The 25,909-nt window shown below is 37.5% G+C and overlaps 1 protein-coding gene across 1 annotated transcript in view; it reads right to left on the bottom strand.

Moving 5' to 3' along the window:
• Positions 1–16,816, bottom strand: part of cpxm2 (carboxypeptidase X (M14 family), member 2) — a 31,906-nt gene extending 15,090 nt beyond the window's left edge. The window contains exons 1-5 of the mRNA XM_007570223.2: positions 16,715–16,816; positions 12,129–12,610; positions 8,348–8,449; positions 4,279–4,388; positions 1,803–1,942 (exon numbers count right to left, since the gene is read on the bottom strand). Of these exons, the coding sequence (XP_007570285.1) occupies positions 1,803–1,942; positions 4,279–4,388; positions 8,348–8,449; positions 12,129–12,408 (632 nt within the window). The 5' untranslated portion in view covers positions 12,409–12,610; positions 16,715–16,816. The remainder of the gene's footprint in view (positions 1–1,802; positions 1,943–4,278; positions 4,389–8,347; positions 8,450–12,128; positions 12,611–16,714) is intronic.
• Between the last annotated feature and the right edge of the window lie 9,093 nt (positions 16,817–25,909).

Genomic DNA, 25,909 nt, shown 5'->3' with positions numbered 1-25,909 from the left:
TAAGAAGAGGAAGGGAAAACTGCCTGTATTTGGGTTTTTATAAATCCATAGGTTTATGATCTATAAACCTTCACAGTGCCTATAAAAATAATTCATCCTCTTGGATTTCTTTAGCCTTTTTACTGCCTTTGCAAGTCACGGTCAACAAAATTTGGCTTTTCAAACAAAAAATTACCGCAAAAAATGTTACTGTCAAGGTGCAAACTGACTCCCACAAAAATAATGACAATTGAATAAAACATTAAACATAAAATGAGTGCATCCTAGCGACCTGTCCACCAAATGAATGCAACAAAAGTAAGGAAATCCTGGAGAGCAATTTGCATCTGCAAGAGAATTACAGCTTCATTTCCAGCAAGACAAAAAAAAAAAAAAAAAAAAACAAAACACAAAGCATCCATTAAAACTACTCAGAAATGGTGTGAAGGCAACAAGGTGGATGTTTTGGAGTGAAGAGAGACTTTCACACCAATCCCCATGCAATCTGACAGAAATGAAAACAGGTTTGCGAGGAGGAATGGAGTAAAACTGCAGTGTCCAGATGTGTAAGTATGATTGAGGCCTGTCCACACAGACTCTGTGTTGTGATTGCTGTCAAAGGTGCATCTACTAAATATTGATTTGAATGGGTTAAATATTTATTCAATCACCTATTTTATGTTAGATATTTTAATTTAATTATTATTGGTGGAAATCTGTTTTTCTTTTGGCAAGAAAGTTTTGCAAAAGCAATAAAAAAGGATATGACATCCAAATGGGAATACTTACAGGCACGGTACAAAGCAATACAGAAATAGTTAGCAACATATCCACAACTTGTAAATATAGCCAAAACATTTTTAAAATATTTACAGAACAAAAAAACTTCTATTGTCCCTCTATGCCCTCATGAAACTCCGAATGCTTCAGAACCGCTTTCTTCCAGCACTATTTTAATAATGTAATGACCTTTTGAGATTTATGAAAGAGCGAGTCTGCACCCAAATCAATCAAATCCGTAACTCCTTAATCCTGCTTAGGGAAGATCTGAAGTGGCTTGTGAAAAGGGCAGACACACAAAGCGAAGGTTCCGCCCCATGTGGGCAGGATGGAAACCCTTTGCCTTATTTATTTGCGCTGTCAATTTTTCCACTAGGTTCAAAAGGAATCGCAGTCATGTAGAGTTCTGCAGCAATAATTGCCAATTGTCTCCACCACTGGTGTTCATGCTCAGTCACTGGGAAATTAAGCTATGCAATTAGATATTTGGCAGCTTACTGTGTTTGGGTTTGTGTTAGACTTGTTATTGGCAAGCAGTAATTGCGATGACAGTTGCTTGATTTGCCTTAGAGGGGTGAATAAACAAGTGAGTAATCACTTGATCTGTAATAATGTTGGAAACCACGTATTAGTTTACGTCTGCTTAACAAATATGTATCACGCTGTGGTGGCCTATCAGACACAATCAGAATCATACAATCGTTGAATTTAAGATTGTATGACGAAATGTGAAAATGTTAAAGGGGTTTGAACACTTTTGAAAGGCACTGTCTCTGATTTTGTGACAATAAGCATGAATCCTATTTATATTGCATTTTTCTAGCCTGTTTGCGTCTTACTGTTTTTCGTTGTGTATAAAAAAAACAGTCGTATTAAAATCCATTGCATTACATAGGCTGATTATTAAAATAAACCTAGCAAAGATAAACGCCACCTTGCTCATAATTAATAAGCTTCTATCACGAGCTAACCACCAACAGTGACAACAAAGTTCATATTCTGACTGTGCAACAATTTGCTAATCTTTTTGCATCCCTACTCACGACCAGAGGGAGCTCCTGCCCTGGGTGACGACCCCCGTGAACTTTGTCAGTCTCCTTGCATCCACTTCCAACCACTGAAGTGGGTCGTCTCTCCCTGCACACCAGGCCCCATCATACAGGTCATCTTCATAAAGGCCAGCCTGCAGATCATACAGTTCATACAAAAGCCATAAACAACCAACACGTCACTGTTAAATCAAATATACCATTTAGCTGTGTTGCAGCCTGAAGTTACGATATGTACAAAACTCCAAGCCTCTCCAGCCCATGATTGTTTAATTTTATGTACATTCTCTTCCTTCACAGGAGCACAAATTTTGATTATGAATAATAATGAAAAAAATTGAGTGGCGTATAAAAAGTATTCAGTCTTATCCAGTTTTCCACATTACATGTTGTCAAGAGCCATCGTCAAAATCCTCAATACACATCAAATATGTTGGTCAGGGCTCCATTTATTATGGCTCAAAAGCAAATATGTTGGTTTTTAGTATTGATATAAAGGAACTCAGTGTTCAGAGGCAGAACAGAATGTCTGCAACGTCTCTGGTTCCTACTTATTTCTAAGTGGATTCAACTTTTTCCTCACGTATCTGAAATCAATTCCAAACACTTGCAAAGCAAAACCAGACTTTCTGAATGTAAAATCAAATCTCTTATTTCACGATAGTCAACGCTTTCATTTAGGACTAATGCTCATTTGGCAATGATAGCAGCCTTCAAAACAGTGGGTCATAGTTCCAAGTGACATGAAACTCTATACTTTGGAAGTTTTTCCCATTTTTCTGGATGAAAACTCTTCAACTCTAGTCAGTAGACAACCGTCTTCAGGACACAACAGAGACTATCTGGGTTCATGTTTAGAAACTACCAGGTGCTCCTTTTGACTTTCTAAAGCCATTTCTGTGTCATTCATTGTAAATTCCTGTTACTTTTGACTCTATCACCACTATTAATGCCCAAATTGATGGAAGTAACTGAGGGACTCTTTTTCTTTTGTGGTATCATGTAATAATTTTTCTGAGAAACTCAATTTTTCGTCATTACAATTACCAGAAATATTACACTATGTGCTATTATGTAACACATAAAGATCCATCTTTTGATGCGATGATAAAGAAATACAAAGCACAGATTAAACTTGGACGCAGCACTTGGCACAGTGGATGAAAGCCTGGAGTTTTTCTGGTTTTGTTTTCATTCTTATATTCTGGCCGTAGAGTCTGAATGCTGGGATTACCACAACATCAAGATGGATTCATCCATTCTGTTGAGGCCTTTTAACAGTTTCCAGACTTTGTGTTTCTTAGTCATATCTTGATATGAAAATATTTACTACCGCCCTGTTGGTGTCTGGAATCCAAACAAACTGTTGTAGCTACATAAGTGAAAATAAACCAAACAGACTGGAAACTGGCCAAACCCAAACTAATCCTTTCAGCATCTGCTCAATATGTGTTTCTTCTGGCACAATCTCTGTCCTCCTTTGAACTGTTCACTTTAGCACACAAGTGTTCACATCCAACAGACAACAAGCCCATTGTTTTTCTGAATTAAGACCATGTGTTTGTGCATTTCATCACTTGTGGAGCTGGATTTGGAGCAGTTCAACTTGGGAACCAAGAAGACTCCATTTAAAGAGCATCTCCTTGGTAGGTCTTGGGAAATGATTTTAAGGGCAATAGTATAATTTATTGTTAGCTTTTATCGCAGGGCTTTATAAACTTCATGCTCAAAGATTGGCTCCCATAAAAAAACAAGATTTTTTTTATTTCAATAGATTCCTCCCCTCCCCCCCCCAAGTCGTATTTTCCATTCAGACCACAAAATAGGCCACACATGCACCTTCATCAAGCAAATCTACATACAGACTAGAATCATCACAGAATCCTTTGAAATCTCTCTGCCACGTCCCAGTTTGACAGTATTTCTGCACGGACAACAGTTCTCCTGACTACACGTTACTGATTGGATAAACCCCTGATGAGTCTTTGTGAACTTTACTGTTCAGAGCTGGAATATGACCAATAACGAAAGACTTCATTTACTGAAGTCTGATTTTGACGTCTCAGATTTGAGGGTCGTAACTCAAGCAACATTTGACTGCCTTCTCCAATGCCTTGTGTTCACAAGTTGTTCCTGCAAGTTGTTTCTCAATTTTGGGCAGGTAACTTACTAAACCAAATGTGAGCTACAAGCCTTCACACAGTTCAACAGTTGCAATGTGATGATTTATCCCCTCTAAGAGTTTTTTTTTTTGTTTGTTTGTTTTTTTTAACTGAAATGAGATGGCATTTATGAGATATGTCTTTCCGGGATGATTAAACATGATGTTGAACTGAAGCCTTTCCTCAGCCATGTTCACTGAAAGTTAAAAACATCATGGAAACGCGAGACATCCTAGGTTGTCATGCAAGCCCCAACATATCCATTAAGCTTGGCCAAGACATAGCAGCACTTTACATTCCCATTTTACCTGAATGTTAAGACGACCTCTGTGTGCACCAAGACCGTAGCGTTTCGTGGACGAAGCGTGAAGCTGGAAGTCATCAATCTTTAGAGTCTCCAGTCCCATGGGAGGGCATTCTAGGCAAAGAGAAAAGACAAATTGGCCTGTGATGTTAATGCTACGTGTAATAATATGTATTACTCTATACACTTCATATCTGCATATAGAGTGTATGACAGCCCCCGTCACCAGGAACCATGAAAGCTTATTTCAGCAGTAATGACTATTTTACACTTTTGCACTGTGAGCTGGAGATGAGGGGGGGAAGCAGCAAGCAGCTGCACTCAGCACTCTGTCATCAGGCAGCTTCCCTCTAATGCTAATTTAGTGAAGGTTTCAGGCCAATAGAAGAGTATTATTCACTCATTGCAGCGCTTTTTTGGATGCCAAAAATATCCAACCTTATACCACAAAAAAAGGGGGTCTGCAGAAAGAAAAGTGAAGCTTGTGGTGGTAATTTGATGATTAAACTCTTGCATACTCCAAAACATATCAACTATTCATGATGATTATCAATTTTACACTATGAATATTTGGGAACCTAATAATTTTGGAATGCACATTTATTAAAGTTCATCAAGCCACAACCTGAATTAAATTATTGAGCTGACTAAATGAGCATTTTATGCCAAAAGCAAGTTAGTGTAACTTACTTTTGAAGCTTTCCTTTGTGCTGAAACAGAATCAGTAATGTAGGCAACACTCATAGAAGAAAAACAGAGTTGAGTCAAAACATGCAAAAGCAAAAAACTTTGATGCATTTTAAAACTATTTTGAGACAGACCAACACAAAGTTGTGCGTAATTACAAAGTGAAAGAAACATGATACACAATGACAAATGTTTCTCCAAAAGAAAATATGAAAAGTGTGTCAAGCACATGATTAGTCCCCGTGACTCTGTGAACCATAAAGTGCAGTGTAATCAATTGACAATGAAGCTAATTGGTAATCAGAGTCCTCAGAGACCACTGCATATTGTACATGTGTCTCTATTCCAGAACACCAGATTCAAATGATCGCATGCTATCAAAAACTGCAGAACACTTATTCAAGTCAGGCGTGTGGCAGGAGGGAAATGTCTAAAACATGCAGGGAAGTGGTATCTGGGGACTCAAACTGAGAAACAGTGGTTTAGATCAAAATATATTCTTGTTAAAATAGCTCAGTAAAGGTCCAAGACTTTCAAACACTGGGAAAAACTGCTGTTTACAATTGCTCTTTATCTAGTCTGTGTTTTATCTACCATGCATGAAAGCAAGAGCAAAACATTTGGTGTGCAGATGTGCGAAACTGGTAGAGACGTGCTCCCAAAAACTGCAATTACTTCTGCAATTAAAGGTGGGCTGGATACAAATTCAAGCCACACTTCTCAGATTTTTATTTCTAAAAAGTTTGGAAATTGTGCATCATTATCCTCACACTTCACAATTTTGCTTTACTTTGTGTTGGTTTATCACATATCTACCAAAAATCCTTTATGTCTGTCACTTAAACAATGCTTAAAATAAATCCATGGAGTATGAATACTTTTGCAAGGCTCTATAACTTCCCTCAGCCATGGGGTAACCTCCACCAAAATTGCATAGTGCCCCCAAGGAGAGAGATATCTGGACCTCAGAAAAGAAGTGGACAAGCCATGCCCAGATATCATCAGAGGATGGGCATTGTTGTAATGTAACTCTGCTGCATTACAACAATGCAATAAAACTCTATGCAATCACACTTCGTCATGCAGTCATCTTTAAAGATATCCCAGCTAAGCTCAACATGAATGAGTAGCAGACACCGATATAGTTTGTTTCCAAAAATTTGTCTGGCAAGTCTTTATTATGGAAAAACTTCTGCAAAACATCTCTTCTGAAGAAATTAAAAATGCACATGCCTGAGAAGGTTTTCCTTTCATGCCGGAGGGAGTTGCAGTTTGTTTGAGCAAACTCCAGCATTTAAGTGACTGCAGAAACTGAGATGGTGCTGACTAAATTCAGCTCTTTGTGTAGGAATCTCTCATCTCTTTACACTACAGTGGATGTTAACCAATAGGGCCAAATGGGCAAATCAAAGCTGACGTGTGAAATCTCTGCGGGTCGGCAGCTCTTTTGGGTTGGATCAAGCCAGAGCACAGAAATGGAACATCAGAGGAAGAATTTCCGATTCAACGCTGGTCTGTTTGTACATGCAGCACATGCCGCACATGTCGCTGTCACACGGCCAGGACTCCCTTCACAAATGAACTCCCTGTGGTAAAACATGAGGAGGATTTGGACTTGCTTTTTTACAGATTTTACTCATGGAAGTTTAGAATAAACTACTGGAATGATGTAGGTTAGAAAAAGGAAACAGCTGTGCAAGGACAGCTTGCACAATGGAAATTTGTATGAGCAAGAGACAGCATGTAATGTAAAAAAAACAAACAATTATTTAGGGAAAGGTTAGTTCCTCATTTAAAACTGGAGTTAAAAGTTTAACTAATAAACCAAAAGAATAAGCAGGGAAGCTCATACAACTTAATTTTTGAATGTTTGGCCGAACACTAGAGTTGCCAATCAACGTATTTGACAAACCCTCGTCCCTGAAAGAAGGCCAAAGCAACAAGGCTAGCTCCACAGACACACTCACACAAAGCAGATGTGTTTCTGCCATGCTGCAAAGCCGCAAATCATTATCAACATCTGTGCACAATTCAGGGAGACCCACACAGGAATAAAGCATCTGGCTTCAACAATAACGTGTAATATGAATCATATTTTAGAAAAACTGACATTTATCTCTTCCTATAACGCTCTTGGGATGTCAGTCCACTCAGAGGTTATGCAGGGCATTGACATCTAGTCATTTTCTTAACATTTGGAGGCTTTTTTATGCTTTGCATGTATTGATTATGTATTGTATGTTGTTTATCAAGTGGAAGCTTTAAGCTACTTCTAAACAGAGTTCTTGACAGATTTGAATGTTGTGGATTTCTGAGAACAGTAGAAGACACGAACAAAAAAGCCTTACATACAAAATGTGCTATATTTTCATATAGTTTCATATACACAAAATGTATTTTATGAAACTAATTGGAAAGCTAGTCATAGAACCAATGTTCCTCTCCTGAAAGCAAGACTATTCACACCCCTTAAACGTTTTCACATTTTATTCTGCCACAACTCAAATGGAAGAAAACATATCCACAGTTTTGAAATGTTATACAAATAAAAATCTGAAAAGTGCGGTGTGTCATTTCTGAGAATTCTTTGCAACACAGATCTAATTCAGACTATAAGAATATTATCTGTGAACATTATTTTAAAGAATTGCCTCATATTTACTACATATTAACTACAATTTGTAACTATTAAATGTTACAATTAACTTTTAATCGTTACAATTAAGTATAAATTGTTAATAGTTAATTAACTATTAAATGTAGTTGCATATTACATTCAACTATAACTAGTTAAATGTAATTAGATCTAACTTGCAAAATGATATTTAATATAGTCACTTTATAACTATATTCAATGTAGTTACAAAGTGGAAGGTGCATTTATAACTTAAGATTAACCTCATAAAAGGATACGAATTAATCCCATTACATAGTCCTTAATCCCATTAATCCTCACACTAGAGAAGCTATAAGTATTTTTCAGAGCACCTTTGCACTTTTAGTAAAGAGAGTTCAATTAGCATTCAAGAAAAGCTACTGAGATATCTGGTCTCAGTATAGCAAATTTATTGCAACCCATTTATTGTAAATTTATTGCAACCAAACACAACACCTTCCAGCCAAAGAGGACATTAGTGCCTCTGTGGTTGAAATCCATGCTGTAGAGCATCATTTATATAACCAGACCCTTCCTCAAAGTAAAAATAGTTATTCCCAGAACATTACACCTTCCCAAAATATTTGTAATCTCTGAGAGAAGTCCTGCTATTCCATCCTAACAGATCCTGTGGAGATGGAAATAGGTCTCTGACTCTTTGGGGGAAAGATAGATTTTATGAGCTCAATAAATTCCCTCAACAAGCAAGTAGCTCTGGTTTTTCACTCACCCTCTGTCATCGAGTTGAACTCTGCGTCTCCTTCTGAGATGATGTTTGATTCTTTCAGGGTGCTCTTCTTGTTCTTCACTGTCTTTCTGTTGGGCGTTTTCACTGAGAAAATGACAAAAAAAATGGAAAATAGTCAACTTACTAACTCTTTCCATCTTTTATTATATATCGAAACTTATATGAATCTTCTATTAAAATCTAAAACCAACAACCTTCACAAGTCAAATAACACGGAAATCCTGTAGGAAAAGGTGTTTTTAAGCAGGACAATTATCCTAAACCTGCAACAAGAGCTACATCGCAATAGTTCAAATCAAAGTATATGCATGTGTCATGGTCAAAGACATTCTCCATCCAATATGACTGAACTTCAACTATTTTGCAGAAATGAACAAGTAACCATTTCTACCTTTAAATGTACTGTAGCATTTAAAAAGTGGTTGTATGTGACATGTGATGAACAAGTCATGGAAGAATATGGGCTCTTTACATGTCAGCTTCGGTGTTCGGGGATAAGCGGCTCGGTCGCTTCCGGTCTATTGAAAATGGCATTTTACACTAGGTGCTTGCAGGGCTTGCCCAAGGTAACAATTAATGATCGATCCGAAGCCCCAACAAGAATGCTGGAGAAAGGTTTTAAGATGTACGCCTCATTATACATTCACAGATACGAAGGTGAGTTTTACTTTCTTTTAACTTTGTGGCTAACATTAACTTTAGCTTATGCTAGTAGCCAATATTCTCAGACATTTTTCTTTTAAAAATGTGCCACTTAAGTATCTAAACATTTTAATTAATTCCGACGGACAATGTCTTTACCTTATTTCCAATTTATTTTCAAGTATATTCTGTGTGTTTATTGTCGTTAATGCCAAACAGAGACCAAGTAACGGGGGAGATTATGGTTCGGGCTTTTTGCTTCCGAAGCATGAGGAAGCACAACAAGCCCCATAGCTCAGAAGTAGGGCAGCACTGGTGTCAGAGTTCTAGTTCAGCTGACTGTTCAGCTTCAAAGTTGTTGCTTTTAGAAAAATGTGGCCGTGTTTCTTAAGGTCTGTTATTTCGTTTTATTACTTTTGCATCCTTCTTGTTAAGAACTCAAATTGGATGGTGTTTACAGTAGTAGTGTGTACATGGGGATCAGTTGCTCGGCTGTCTGGCTCTGGTCTGCTCACTCGTTCCCATACACTGGCTCTTTCAGGCTGAATACAGAAGTGATTCCATGGAAATAACACAGGGACGACTCCTTTATTGACCATCTGTCTCCCCCCGGTAGTTTTAGGCTGAAGAAGCTGATCCGGAGTCAAGTGAAGGCTGCAAACGTTGCTGTGCGGTGTATAACTGGTACTGGTAGTGACAAATATTTACAAGCCACCGTCTTCTTAATTCAGGATCGCTTGAAAATCCATGAAAACTCAAAAGCCCATTATATTTGGAAGATAACAGTGTTCATAGTATTGCTTTATTTTGCGTCTGAAATATGACTTTGTCTTTTCTTGTGGATGTGACGTCAGCGCCGCCAGAGCCCTTTGTGATAAAAGAATGCAAAATGTCATGGGTACATCAATATAAACCTTATGCATTTAGATTAACAGAAAATTTACGATTGTCCACAGAAATATCCATAACGTATGCCAACATGGTTGCACTTTTTATAGATTTCGCCACATTAAAACCACTAACTGCATTCCACTTGATCAAAATTTTGTGTGATGATCCAAAAATAAAATTAAACATAACTTTAGTGTAAAAACACTACTATGCATGATTTTTTAAAATGTTGTACCCATAAAAATCTGGATATGGAAAGCCTTTGTATTGTGTTCCTCCAGTTGGAACCATAAACATAAACAATGACGCAGCACTGCAGGACTGAGTGACTGTAGCTTATATACTCACATTTTTAAACTCAGAAAATGTTCTAGTTGAACCAAACTCGTCAGAAACAAATGACATAATTTACAAAGTTACTTTCTAAGTTCTGCCATTACTTTAAGCACTTCAGTGCAAGAGTACAAGAGTAGTAAGTTGAGTCCTAGATTACGTTCAATTTACGAGCTCATTTTCTGATTAAATAAACATTCACCAGTTTGAGATAGTAGACATTGCATTGTTCAAGTGGATCTAGTAGTTAAGACCAGAATTATCAAATCAAATCAAATTTTATTTGTATAGCACATTTCAGCAGCAAGGCATTTCAAAGTGCTTTACATAATTAAAATAAAAACAGCATGTGAGAAAATATATTTACAAAACAGTTTGAACATTAAAAATATATTAATCTAATCTGATCCCGAGTTTTTAATTTAGAGGTAATGAAAACACTTCATCTTTAATTGATGAAAGGTACATCAGGCAGTTTATCTTCCTGCATTTCATTACATTTGAGTGGAGCGATATGGATCGATGCCATTTTGGGTCAAAAAAGAATTTTGAAAAGAATGCTGTCTGTGCTCAAGTAACAAAACTGAACTTGATAACCTATGCTTGTGGTTTTTAAACACCCTAAAGCAAAGCTTCATTAAGAGACTGCAGATACAATTACCTTCACATTATAGAAAAGTGATAGCTTTATTACATTTGACATACAATATTGGTTATTTCCTCCCATTTAGATGTTTTTTAGCTTTAGCTAGACATTAGAAGCTAAAATTATGTTTAACTACAATTTTATAATTTATTGTACCTACATGAAGTTGTACTATTTTTTTCCTACAGAGTGCCTTTAGATTGTTGTTTTTGTTTTTATTATATGCACCTACTTTTTTCACTTCTGGCATGTGCACAGTGTCGTCACATGTCCTTCAACTTCTTTCAAGCACCATATGTTCTCAGGCTTTTTTAAGATTTTTTTTTTCCCTTTCCAACTTGGTTATGAATCTAAAGTGACGAGTCACTAAGAAATCCAACACGTGGACTATTGACAACCTCTGGGTTACACGTATAGAAGTTATTTTATGTTGCTGACAGTTATTATGGGAGCCTATCAACACTATAGTTATTTGTTGTAATAACACCAAAGGAAATATTGTTTTTATCAAAAAGGAGGGGAGCAGCAAGTTTTGCTTTCATCCTCCACCCACAGTCCCACCTGCAGACAGTTTCCCTGCTGAAACATGTAAAGTCACATGCCTGCTACATGAGGTCAGCATGACTTCATTCAAGCACTATATGCTCGCAAACACCAGATACCATCACACCCCTCACTGTCCTCCAATCACCTTGCAGTTTTTTTTGTTTTGTTTTGTTTTTTTCATATGCTAACATTTGTGGTGCACATTTCTACTGAATATTACTTCTGCTTCAGCACCTTCTGCCTAGCATAGGATTTATGACCCTGCTGGAAACAGAAACATTACTCTAACCTACACACATCTGAGCAGCATTATAACACATCCTCCTAACACATTGAGGGGATTATAAAGGAGGTTATTGATTTCTTAAGATAATGTAAATTCACATGTCACTCTGACTTTATCACCTGTAGTTAATTTCACATAAATATATCGAAGTACTCATTTGTTTATTTTGTTATTTTTGCTTTTAAACTACCAATAGAAAACATTGCATTAATATTTTCTTACCAAAGTTTGGTTGGAAGCATAAGTAATTTATGCAACATAGTTACACTAGTATGCCTACTTTAACACTGGCCATTGACAATATGAAATGGTAATCCACTGTCATCTAGTGGCAACACTGTCTCATAGAAGTTTGCTGAGAAAGTTTTACCAGAACCTAAGTTTTCCATGCAGCACTATTTGAAGTTGTCTGTTTTTACCTGGTTTTGTAGGATCAGTGATTTTATCTGTCTTCTTGACATTTCCCATCTCTCCCTTAGGCATTTTCCGTGCTGGCTTCTGTTTCGCCTCTCCTTGTGCGTTGGCTGTCGAGGAAATGGACTTCTCCGGCATTCTAACCTGATTGTACCGTTCCCTTGTGAGCATCTCCTGCATGTAGTTATCCTCATCCTCTTCAACAGAGGCAAGGGTGAGGTCTGCAAACCCTACGAAGAGCAGCAGAGCCAGAGGGGTCAGAAGGCTGAGGAGTTGCCCTGTCATGGCCCGAGGAGGGGGATTATCTCCGTTTGAAAGTCAAGATCTAGTCTCCAGATGAGCCTCCTGGTGCTGCCGGTGCTGCGTCCCATCAAGTGCTCGTCTTTCGCTTCCCCTCCCCTCCAAAGCAAAGAGTTCAGAAAGTTGTCAGAGCGCTCCAAGTCTGTAATGAAGGCAGCGGAGCCAGAGGGTCCATGGACGCCTCAGTCTGGGAAAAATACAGTGAGGGAGGGAGAGACAAAGACACCAGCTGATGAGGGAGCAGGCAGGAAGGAGGCAGTGAGACAGGTGATTCACACAGAAACTTTTTTCCCCCTCCATTTCAAACCCACCCAGCTTGCAGACACATTACATTAGTAATGCGATTTTATTAGTCTGGGTAAAGGTGAAATGGGGACAGAAACATGACACTATTTTCTTCTCCTCACAGTTTGTTTTGCACATGAGCTGCTTTAACCCAAAGAAAAGTTTATTTTTTACACCAAGAGAAATAATTCAGTCTTTTGAATACATCACTTTGTTTTTATTCTAACAAACAGTAGCGGTCAAAAGTCATGCCTTAAGTTAAGTGTCAATTCAAAAGCTTCTATTCACCACAAAGCATTTTATAAGACAAACAGATCAAATTGATATCAAAATATACTGAATTCCATTCAGTCCGATATATTCCACACATACGGTTCTATTCAGATCCAATTCACTCCAAATTAAGATGCAGTCTCAGTGGATATTTTAACGCCACAATGTAAAAGTGTATTTATTTACAGAAGCCCATCCGGCTTCATCACTTTGCAAGAATCCCTGAGCATGATCAAGCAAGTAGCAACTACAGAAAGGAACCGCTCCCTTTTCATCGGATGAACCTTATGACTGAACCATATTCAATATTAGTGGCAACCTGCCATGACCCGCTGGAGTGGAGAGAACAGGAAGGAGACAGGTCCTCACAGAACCACTAAGCCAGGAGTGATTTATATAGAAATGAAAAACGGAGAGCTCACAATGTAAATGAGACCAAAAAGCACAGTCAACAAAAGAGACACAGCTAAACATCCAAACACTGAGGCAGGGTGACTTTCTGTGAGAAAGAAACTCGAGGAGAATATAGAATCTTAATGGCAGCATCGGCTCCATCCAGGAGAAAAACACAACCACAGCTTTTATTTTGCAGTCAGAAGTGCTGCTGTGAAGTTACAGTTAGTTTAATTTTCAGAAGAGGTCATAAATAAGTTACATTTATTTTGACCTGAAATTATATATGTGATTTAATACAGCATTTCTTTGGAAAAAAGATTCATTTGGTCATTATCACAAAGCTGTAGATTCATTGTGAATCGTTGGTACAATCCACCAATTCTGTTGGCAAATAATCAAACACATTCACATGGCTTCCTTTTAATCTTCACTCGTTAATGAAATTAACATGGAAACAGAAAGAGTTCAAGTAAAGTCTCAACTGTTTGGAGGACAAATCTAAGTTAAGTCTGAAGTTTTATTATTTTTGCAAATTAAGTTACTATATTTGAAAGAGTCATGACAATGGAAAAAAAACAAAAACAAAAAAACAACAGAAATATCGCTATCAAGGACTCCAGTGAGGAGAAAAACAACTTAAGCACTGAGACAGCTTTGCCCTCTGAAGAAAAACAAAGTAAAGCCAGCAATACGTTTATGAATGACTGTCGGTGAAAGAGACACAGTTAAACTAAGAAGCACTAAGCCAAGGATACTTTGCAGAAGAATAAATATAGAGTACACACAGTTGTTGACAATAGTAGTTCATCACACAGCCCTCCCTCTCAGCCCTTCCCCCCGCAAACACACACATGCACACACACCATATAAAAACACTATTATAGAAGCAATGAACACTGAGCACATTTTATAGGAAAGAAGATCAGGAATTACAGAAAGTTAATGGCAACAAGAGCTCCATCAATGGCTGTCCAGGAAAGAGACACAGCTGGACACAAAAATCACTGAGCTACGAGTATCTGCCATGGTAAAAAAATAAAATAATAAAAAAAAAAAAAAAAAAGAAAGCAGGATTGGTATCCGTTGCCTTACATGAACTAAGCTTCTGAGAAACACTAATGAAGAACTTGTTGCTTTCGAGCACGCCGCTCTGCTTTTTGCAGTGCTTTGCCTGTTTCAGTCAACACATCTGAGGGCTGAGCAACACTTTGCACATTAACAAGCACTTGAAATTTTCCCAAACAAACTGCCTGCGGAGCCAGACATGTTTCTACACAGGGATGGCGCGCTGCCTCGTGTGTCACTGATCATTACATCAGCATCGTGTACTGCTCAGGAAGCTTTTACCTCCTAATTAATTATTCCTTTCCTCAGTCTGACTCAAATAGAGCAGCTGGTGGTGAAGTTTTGCTTTCATTGGAATAAAACACGTAAAGCAAACCTTAAGCTGTCACATGACCAAAGCAAGATTTCTTTGACTTTTATTTATTTAGTAACATTATAAAGTTAAAGCTAAACTCAATGTTTTCTATGCATCTTATTTTAGTGTGCTTCTTGACAATACTGTGCAAAAGCATATTGGATCTTAATTTAAAGCTTTTGAAATCTTGCCAGGCAAAGATGAAAATCCCTTAACCAGCCTGGTTGCATGAGTACCAGTTTAGATAACTAAAAAAAAAAAAAAAAAAAAAAGATGCTCAGAAAGGCCTGGAAAGATGCATGGAAACCCAACTTATACCTGAAACTGAGAGCGCGTCTGAACAGAAGCAAAAAGGAGAGCTTAGTCGGCAGTCGAGTCACAGAAGAACAGGATCAGGAGTGGGTGGACAGCTCAAGGCTGCCAGCCTCTGTGTACTGCTGGCACAATGCTTTGCCAGCCACGCAGGCGCTCAGCATTCGCCCACTTCACATTGAGGCTACACCCATCCTCAGCTGTCTGACGTGGGGAGGGAACGGAAGGAGGGATGAGGAAAAAGGCTGCCAGGAGGACTATAAGACTTTACAGCATGAAGAGGCCTGAGAGACATACAAAATCCTTCTTCTCTGCACAGCTTCAAAACAGCTTCAACTCAGCCATTTGACATGCTAAATGTTGTGGCACATGGCAGCAAAGACAGGTTTGCAGAGAAATCCACAAGACATTGATGGATAGCTGTGGAAATGTAGGGCAGAAGATGTGCATGATTGTTTGACTTTGTCTCTGTGGTTTTATTAAAGTTAAGTAAACCACCTTTCCATGATTATGAACCAAGTCAACAACTTTTACAAACAGAGCCACTGAAAGTTATTAGAGAAGTTGAAAGCTGTCTGCTTAGTACGTTCTGGTCTGAAAGTTACCATCAATCTTGATTTATGTTTTGTCTCTGAGCCTCAGTGAATAAAAGCCTCCTCAGTTGTTTTTTGTTTTTTCTTTTGCAAAGCCTCTTGGATTTCCATTTTCTGTCCATGTTTTCCTGGCAGCTATTATCTTGAGTCTGTCTTCTCCATGAAGTCTGCTGATTATTTTTTTTTATCTCTTTTACTTCTTAAAAGTATTTAAACTTTGAATTTGTGTGTGATACATTTAATTAAGCAACACATCTTGAAAGTATTTTCTTGCTGTTCTCATTACGCATCAACTATTTGGTATCAAGACACAAAAAAGATTTAGAAAAGATCTGGATTTAGAAATTGTTCATCAGATTGGTTATACACAGATTAAAATTATTTTTAAGATCCCACAGAAAATGTCAGTTACCAAAGTTTTCTCTGGAGCTCAGTTTAACACTGCATTGCTCCCTTTCAATTCTGTGTCAAACACAGCATTGTTTTTAATGCTGTGGCTTCTGTTAGCCTGTATGCTAACTAACAGAAGGCTAAACTTTGCTTACAGGGGCAAATTTCGCTGTTTATAAATGTCTGTGCTTATCAAGTAACCAAAAAGATATGATGTGACAACTGACAGAGCACCACTCATCACTTCTATTTAGGTGACATTGCTTTAAAACTTCAGTTAGCAAGCTACATGTGGCATGCAATTTTAGCTAGGTGCAGGCTAGCAAACCAGATAGCCTCACTACTAATAGAGCTAACAATAATTTGTTAAATTTGGGTCACTTGATAAAAAGCATGAACTTCAAAAACGCTAAATATTCTGTTCATTGAGCGCTCAAAAACTACTGTTAAGTTTAGCAGATATTTCTGTTAATTTTGTAACTCATCCTGTTCCTATTTTAATTTGGTCATCTGATTTATTTTGTTTACTATTCTCTACTTACTTGCTGTTTTACCTGTAACACTTTTTCCTGTTTTTATATGTCTCATCAGTTTAGTCATGTTTGGTTTACATGTTTTTTACCTTCTTCTTTTGTTCACAGGTGTTCTGTCATTTCCCAGCGCAGTCCGTGCTCTTCCACAGCTGTTCAGGTAATCAACCTTACCTGTTCAGTGAACACCATCCCTATGTAATCTATATTCCTCTCTTTTCTTTCTACTTCCTGTTCTCTGCTGTGTTCATACTGCTTTGCTCCCTGCAAGTTACTTTTTAGTTATACATAATGTGACCCATGTTGCTTTTTTAAATCAAAGTAATTTGATTATGTCATTTTGGCTTAAAATATGTTATCGCTCTAACACTGAATAATTTTACTCATACCATAGCATAGCAATTTTATACCATTCTCTGCTGGGATGGCATTTACTGCAACATCTGAATCAGGTGATGCATGCAAAAATGTTTTTTATTTTTATTTTTTATTTTTTGCATGTGCATAAATAATAATATGCCATCAAATTAATTAGTCATTAGTTTAAGGTGTTCTCATGTAACAGAGGGTTGTTGGTAAAATAGATGACAGTTTGCAGCACTTTTGTAGACAAACTAATAGCTCTTTACACTTTAATGACACTGATCAATAGGAAACTTGGGTCCTTCCCCAAAGGCACATGTGGCAGAAGGAACCTACAAATATTAACCCACAACTTTTGCAAAGATCCAGGCTTTCTTTCAAGTTTGTAAAGTGAACTTGACGAATATTTCTCAAAGGTTTCTGACGGAGTAGTAAAGTTTTATTTTTATGTGGACTTTGCATGCCTTTTCACTTATTTTTATTTCCACTTGGAAGTCCATCATAGGACATAATATTTCAGTGTAGGACCAATGGAGCATAACTAACGCAATGGGTCACAGTCCCCCAAGCCAACAATAATTTTAAACTGCATCCAAAACTTGAGAGGGTGCTGCTTTTTAAGCCAAACTCGGAACTGGTACCATAGATATGCTGGTAAGCCTGACAACTACATACTATGCCCCCTCTTGGAATCCTAAGGAACCACAAGTTAACTCGGAAACAATGTTCTTTTGGGACTATAAAATAAGATTGAGTTATGTATCATTCTTGAAATTAGAGTAGCTCAGTTTTGGACGAGTTTACATTTTTCCAAGCTTCAAAAGCAGGTTTTTCTGCAAAGGTTAGAGGACAGAATGTTCCCAGACATTCAACCAAGTGATATGGATTATGTCATGGTTCAACTTTACTTGTTTTAAGCTAGAATTCGTGCTGCACATTAACAGGAAATCATTAGCTCCTAAATTATATCCATAAATTCCCTCACTGTTCTCTAACGATCCCGTGTGGTTTGTTAGGTTATAAAATACTACTCCAGGCGCTGTTCAGTTCATCATTCAATTATTAAAATAACGTAACAACTCCAAAACTATCAAAACATTGTAGTCAACTTAAACTGAGAGGCTGGCCAGAGACAGTTTTACTCAGAGAAGCAGCCATGAGAGATCCTAGAGCACATGTGTCAAACTCAAGGCCCACGGGCCACATGTGGCCCGCCATGTCATTTTATGTGCCCCCCACCCCCAGCATTTTATGGCCCCATGATTGACTTAAAATTGTTTTTGAGCACGAATTGACTACAAACTACATCTCCCATAATGCATTCCGATTGTTACCAGCCAACATTGCGGCTTCTCGCCACTAGAGAGCAGCAGAGTCACCTCAAGCTGCTTATTGATTTTCCCAGCGAATAAAACTGACATCGACAAGCTAACATCAAACCGTCCAAGAAAAGAAAAATCGATTTACATGTAAGACTGAATGAAGATGTGTGTGAGTTGGTGTCAGGGCGGTAGATCGTGCTAGACTTTTTTAGTTATCCGTTATCTTGACCGACAACATAAAAAAAATAAAAATAAAAATTCGGTCATGTCCGTGAAATTACAATCATATTAACATCGGCTATTTAGCCGCATTTTATGCTTCACAAATTCCTCCTGGTCCCCATCTGCAGAAAAATCTGCGCTAATTCATCAGTCAGTTGGATCTGTCTGATCCAAACAGATCAACAAAACTCTGAGTGTTTTACCCTGCGTGGTCCGGTGTGCACTTTTACCAGGATTTTGTTTTTTATTTATTTATTTTGTTTTGCGTGGTCTCGCTTCTCCGAAACGGACAGATGTTACGTCTGCAGCGCTCCTCCAGAACGCTGCTCTCCTGGGTAACGTGAACCCAGAAGGCTCCATTTGTTAAAACCGCTGGATGAGTTACTTCCAGCGGTTTTTAATTCTCTGCGCATGTTTAAAAAAATAACCGGTCAAATACGGGAAATATTCGGTTAACACGACCTCTGTGTCAGGGTGAAGAGGGATCAGCTTTGCGTTCAAGGACAGGCAAACATCACCTAATTGTTTTATTGTTATGTAAAATAGCCTACATGTTGGTTGTGTAATAACAAAAAAAAGTTTTGTGAATGAAGTTGAGAGTTAACATCAAAACTTGTTTTCATTATTTGTTTGCTTACCTTTAAACACTGATTTAAATATTGTAATTTTTAAACTGAGCAGTAATTTTATATCCATGCAAACTCAAATGTACTATTTAAAACTTCAATACAAAAAATCAGTTATTTAACAATATGAGGTGTTGTTTAATTTATTTTTAACATTGTATTTTCATACATTTATGCTAGGGGTGCCCAAGTCTAGTTTTCCAGAGTTACCATCTGCAACTTTAGATGTATTCCTTCTCTAACACACCTGGACCATTGAGTCATTATGAGCTTCTACAGAACTGAATGAGGGAAGTCAACCTTTTGTCTGGGGTGTGTTTTAGCAGGGATGCTCTCCTGATTTGTACCATCAACATGCCCCATTGAGGGTGGCCAATATGCTGAAGTGGCCCTCGGTGAAATTGAGTTTGACACCCCTGACCTAGAGAGTTAAAGTTTTTGACGTAGATGCAATACATCAACTCAGGTGAAAAAACTGCTAACAAAATATATTTTTTTAAATTGTGGATGCTTCCATTAACATTGCTTTTCTTTCGCGTCAGTATTACTGGAAATATGGCTTTCACAGAATGTATTAAAGGAACCCAAGACATGACCAACATCTTTAAAAGCATTGCAGGATTTCACAAACATATTCTTTGAACCAGGCAGAATGTCAGCATTAAAATACCTTGTCTAGTCTCAGAGAGTCAGACCAACCAGCTCCTTATCAGGCTGCGAAGCAGAGCAGCTCAAGGCATGGCTGTTTTGACAATACCCGTCTCTCTAAGCAGAGAACGCCAAAGGTAGGAGAGTGACGGCTCCTGCCTCCACGCATAATCTCTCCTAGGAAGAAATCCCTGGCTGTATTCCCATTAATTGGGTGCCGGTGCTTACAATGACAGTGTTGTGGCAAGCTGCAAATACCTCCCTGCTGCTACTTTGTCACCTTGTAATTGATGAAAAGGCAAGGGTGACTAAAAGAATCTGAGAAGGGAAAAGATTAATGTACAGTAATACGTTGCTGGTAAGGATCATACTGGATACTTTAAAAAGACAGGTTTGTTTTTTTTTAACAACACTGTATTACTTATCCCCTCGGAAAGTAAGCAAAAGTAAGTGACTGTGCTTTGCAAAGGTTTTCTTGCAGCAAACTTCAGATATTCTCGTATTACAGCCAGATGCATAACGTTTTGCAAGACAATATTTCACGTCTTATAGAAATATTAAGTATATAACTAAAACTTCATGCTGTGTCCTCTTAATCAAGAAAATTGCATACTTCACTTCTCTGTGATCCAAAACTAAGCACACCACAATGATTGTAGGACTCTGAAGTCTGTCTCTTTAAAAATATCTGTTTCTCATGCTACTGACACCAGGAAGAATATAACAATCTGTATTTGCAGGTTTAATCTCTTGAATCTAATTTGCGGGCAGGGATATTTTCTTAAAACAAACAAACAAAAAAAAGCAAACAAACAGCTGTTTGGACTTTGAAAAATTGACTGAATTGAGCTGTGAGCATGTTTGACTGCTGTATGATCATAGAGGATTATAACTAGCAGTGGACTTCTCGTGTCCATGGAAACTGTGTGAAAGATGATAGTGGTCAATTTAAAACACCACCACACATGACACACGGAAAGCTTTGAGATATGAATCAATATTCACTTTATGTTTTTATAATAGAAGAGCTAGATCGGACATTTGTCTAAGGCATTAGAAGGCAGGTAATTTTCATGATTGTTTTTTTTTTCTTGATTTGAAAAAGCTCAGTTGATTTTATGTGAATGCATGGTATTTTTGAAATCTACAATAAGATATTAGAACAACAAAAATATCTGTTTAACAAAATGCACTCTTTATTTTGCATTTTGAATCAAAAATAGCAAATAACATTTCAAAAGAAATGTTTCTTATTTCTTTGGACTCATTTCAAAGTCTGGTTTGGAAAACTATTAAAACATTTGTTATTCCTAACTTCAAAATAATTTTACTGGTAGTGGGAGCTCTAATTTTTTTTTTTCCCCACTGTTCTCTTTTGAGTAGTTTCTGTTTGAATCAAAAGTAAAAATTGATGGAACAGCTCATTTGTTTGTGCTTATTAGTGCTACTTAATTCATTTTTCATATGAATTAAGAAATATGGGGTTATTTCTCAGTAACAGCAGCTAAAGTGCAACCAGTTGTAATAGTTGTACAATCATGGATGTAGGGTACGCATCATGGATTTGGAGCTGACGAATCTATGGGATGCTATGAATAATGACCAATATCTCTGAAAAATGTCTGAGACACCTTGATAAATCTAAACAACAAGGAATCAAACAAAAGAGGATTCGCTGGCAAGGTGTACCCAACAAAGTGGCCAGTGAGTGCTGCCGAACATGTCCTTCAAGATCACTCACGAGGTCTTGGACTGAACACAAATTGTACACATTGTGAAACCGTGATGGTGGGAGGGAGCTCCAGCTGCAAGCACCAAAGCAGAGCAATATTCAAGAGTGAAAGAGAGCGTGATTCTGACTGAAGACGACAGTGAACACAGTGTCAAAACGTTAGGCAAAGTAAGAAAAAAAAAAAATCAAACCTTTCTCTTGTCTCAAGGAATGCAGTTGTAGATGTAGGACCTTATTAAATTAGAAAGGAAAACAAAATACTTTTTGTTCCTGAAAGGACATCTGTCAATTTAAGTGCTTCGAGGAGAAGCTCCGCCTAGACGCAGTTGTAACCACATTAGAATTCTGTTCTTGTTCTGAAACTCTTGGTCCAACTCTGATGGGGGAGCAATGACCCTGGGTGCATTCAACTCAGCTCAGACAGAGACACAGCAGCACTCAAAAGAGACTATTGAGAAGAAAATAAAGGGAAAAAAAAAAGACGACATCTGGTTTAATCACTAATCATTTTCAGAAACCTCCAGACACCTAAAACATGGCTAAATTACCCAAAAGGACAAGTAAACAAACATCTGAACGAGGATAAAACTTTGTAAACTAAAGCTTTTTGTAAGCCATTTAGAGAAACACACAAGAAGGCTTATCCTCTGCCAGAGACCATTTCTGCTCCTGCTGCACGTGTCCAAAACAGATAAAAACAGCATAACACTGTATATCACAAACAGATGTTTAGGGCCCAGCCTCTCCTACAAATATTTGGGGAAAGAACAGAAAAGGACATGCCTGGCTCTTCTGCTTTACTTCTGCAGCTTATTCTGCCATTCAAGAAAAGAATATAATGCAATTACGTACATGATGTTTTTATTACTATTATTATTATTATTATTATTACTGCAAAGTCATGCAAGCAGAGACAGATTTATTTATTTTTTTATTGTCTTTTTCGTTCTTGGATTCCTCGTCGTCTCCATCATTACTGGGCGTCACTGAGCCTTTTTAAATACGGCTGGCAGACCATCAGAGCATGCAATGGGCATGATGGATGCATGACCTTGTTTGTTCAGAACGTTTCTTTTTACTGCAAGACACTCTCCATAAACTCCATAAACGTAACTGGGTAAAGATAGGAGTCAAATCAGGACTTTCTCCTTTTTGCTTGTTTAACGATATGTTGGTAAAAGTGTTTTTGTTTTTTGTTTTTCCTTTTTCACTTTAATGTGATCGTAACAGTTTGGTTTTTTTTAAGTACTAAAAAAACTGTTAGTACAGGAGGGGTGGGGGGAGGAATATGGAGCCACCTCAGCTTAAATTAAAGTCTTGTTTGGAAGTTTATCCAAGCTGATATGAAATGGTCCTTGAAACATATTTTTTTTTCCTCCAGTAATATCCAACATCCTGTTGTAAATCCCACAAATATGACCTGAAATGGCCTGCCTCCGTGTCGCAGGGTCAGGGGATCCATCGCCATGCCTTTGGCATCGAGATTACTTCGTTTTCAAGTCAGTAGAACCTGAAGGATAATGGAACTGGAAGCGTACAGTAAAGGCTTCTTTTTCCATTTTGTCAGTAAATCCAGTTTAAAGGCAAAGCCTAAATCCCATTCCATGCTGCCAGTAGCACCAAGACTCTCCACCTGGAAGTTTTGACTTTGTGTGTGGATTAACTGAATGAACAGTATTTACTATGTATGGCAGGGTATTAGAGCCCTGCTAAGAAAAAATAATAATAAAAAATGAAATTATGAGAATAAAGTATTTTTATTCTCATAATACTGTGACTGTTCTTGTAATATTATGATTTCATTGTTGCACAAATTTGTTCTGATAATATTATAACTTTTAACTCGTGTTGTAACTTTGCCTTACAAATGAACAAATAACATATGTAATATGGCCTAATTGGTCAAGCAGTCAAGAGGCCCATGAGTTACAGACAACTATTAGCCACATTCTGAAGAAATCTGGTCTTTGTGGAGTGGGAATATGTTTGCCATAATCTTTCCATAAGCTGTGTAGTGAACCCTGAGAACACATGGCAGAAGGTGCTTTGGTGCACTATAAGCAATGTTACATTTTTAGCTAAAAATGTAACACTGACCACGCAGTCATGCACTCACAAATCTGGATTTTGTGGACGAGTGGTACAAATAAGGTAATTTTTGAAAGAATTTAAAAATGCATTGAACCCATAATATATAATTGTCTTTTGGTATTCATACGTTATCAGATGCCCTATTGCTTGTGCAGTGGGGCAGAGATAAAATTAAACTTGCCCCCAGAAAGGATTAGCTTAAGATGATATTCATTGTATTTTTTTTTTTTTTGCTGAGCTTTTCTTAGCTATAAAACACTATTGCTGCTCCATTTAAATGATTCCCAGTGTTTGCCTTAGCTAGTTGTGCTAATAGCTATCAGCTGAGGTTTATTTTTCATACTCCCTTTGGCCTGTGTTGGACTGAATTTTAGTTTATCCTTTTGTGGAGGTGAGGCCAAATAGTAAGACTTTGTTACCATAATAAATTAATTCCACATGAGACGGTTGATTGAGAGAACGTTCAGCATCGGAAAAGACAATAATTTTCCATGGCGACATGTTATATTTTTATTGTACTGTGTCCAAAATTCAGCACAGAAGCAATAAAAAGCATTGGAAAAGCCAGATGTAAAACTAAATGTGCATTTGAAAGAAGCTCTCCACAACGTTTTCTTTGGGCCGTAATCTTCCAGGTCCCCGTCAGTCACTTTAGACTGATACAGCACAGACCAAGCTGCAGAAAGTTTGACTAATGATGGTAAATTCCAAGGAAATTAAAGTTGGTCGGAGGCGTTCATTGGCACTGAACCTATAAACCAGACCTTCGAAAAGTAAAGTATTCAAATGTCATTCAGTCAGTTCGTTTCTCTTCAGATGGCATTGATTTAAGTGAGAGAGAATATCGCCCTGAGGATGTGTAACTATTAGACAGGAGAACTGCATTTCCTGTTTTATTGCAGCATGGACATTAAACTGATCTTGTGAAGTTCAAAAGCTTCAAGTTAACTTTTCCCAGTTGAACCTGGGAGAATCTGAAAAGTGCCAAACGAACAGAGCAGCTTACTGACATCTGACTTTCTTTCAAAGGATTGAAAATGAAACAGGATATTCTTTTTTAGTTTCTGAAAGGAATGGTCTGCCCTCTGGTGGATATAGTCATACTTCCAGTACGGTTTAATGTTTTTTGAATTTGGCGTATGATACCATATTCAAGTTAAAGTCATGCTAAATATTTATATGTAATCACAATAATAATAAATTTTATTTATAATGGCCTTTTATATCAAATTGAGATTCTGACCACCACCAGCAGGACACAAATGATAAAGGCGGGGCCGTTCCTCTTCATATAGAGGAGTTTTATGTAATTTGTTTTTTTGTTTTTTTGTTCTTTTATGATTATTTGAACTAACAAACAACTTTGAGTTTTAAAAACTGGAATTTAATTCATAATTTGAATCTAGGCCTGCACCAATTACAGTTTTTATGGCGGACAGCTGACCTGACAGAACAAGTTCCAGATGCTTATGTACATTAAAGCGCTGTTTTCTACATTTTCATTTGCTTTTTTCATGTTGATCAAAATGTATTACATGGGTCTCTTGAATAGTCTGAACCTCCACAACATTTAAGCACAAGTTTGCCTCATAAGTCTTTATGTGAAAAATGGTTGAACAAGTTGTCAAAATGTGTTTCTAAACATTTCCATTGGACTTTTTTTCTAAATCTGTCCTGATTTGGTTCATCGCTCCCAGGTGAATCCAACGTAGGTAGATGTCTGAAGCATTAAATCAACCAATGGTCAACCAGTTTTCTGAAATAACTTAAACCATCAACTGGCCAAGTTTATAGCGTATATAGCCAAAGCACAGCAGGATGTTGCACTTTCTTAATTTTCAGCTTCTGTTTGAGAAACAGAAACTTATGATGAGTTCTGTTTAAGTGATTCTTGATTCAACAGGTTTGCTGTGGTAGCTAGTGAACTTAAACTGAAGAATGCTGAATATATGTTTTATTTTGTTTAAATTGCCCGTAGGTATGTCAAGGGCTAGCAACCTCTCCAGGATGCACTCTGGCTTAGATGACTCAAAATAGACAGTGAATATAAGTATTTATTAGACGTCTCACACTCTCAGATGTTCTTCTATTGTAGTGGCATGTAGGTTACAGAAGAGGGCGCTGTTGTCTTAGTAATCGGCTGTGTTTGGCTGCTTTCATCAGCGTTCACACAAATTTCTGACTGGAATACCAAACTGAGACTTACATAGATTTTTAGTTCTTTTTTAATGTTGTTTGTATTGATCAAACCAATAAAGACAGAAGAGATGAGACCTTATGTTC

This window comes from Poecilia formosa, unplaced genomic scaffold (assembly GCF_000485575.1).
Source record: "Poecilia formosa unplaced genomic scaffold, Poecilia_formosa-5.1.2 Scaffold7, whole genome shotgun sequence".
In the NCBI taxonomy this organism is placed as follows: Eukaryota; Metazoa; Chordata; class Actinopteri; order Cyprinodontiformes; family Poeciliidae; genus Poecilia; species Poecilia formosa.
Note: the sequence above shows the minus strand (reverse complement) of the source record. Positions and strands in the feature narration are given on the sequence as shown.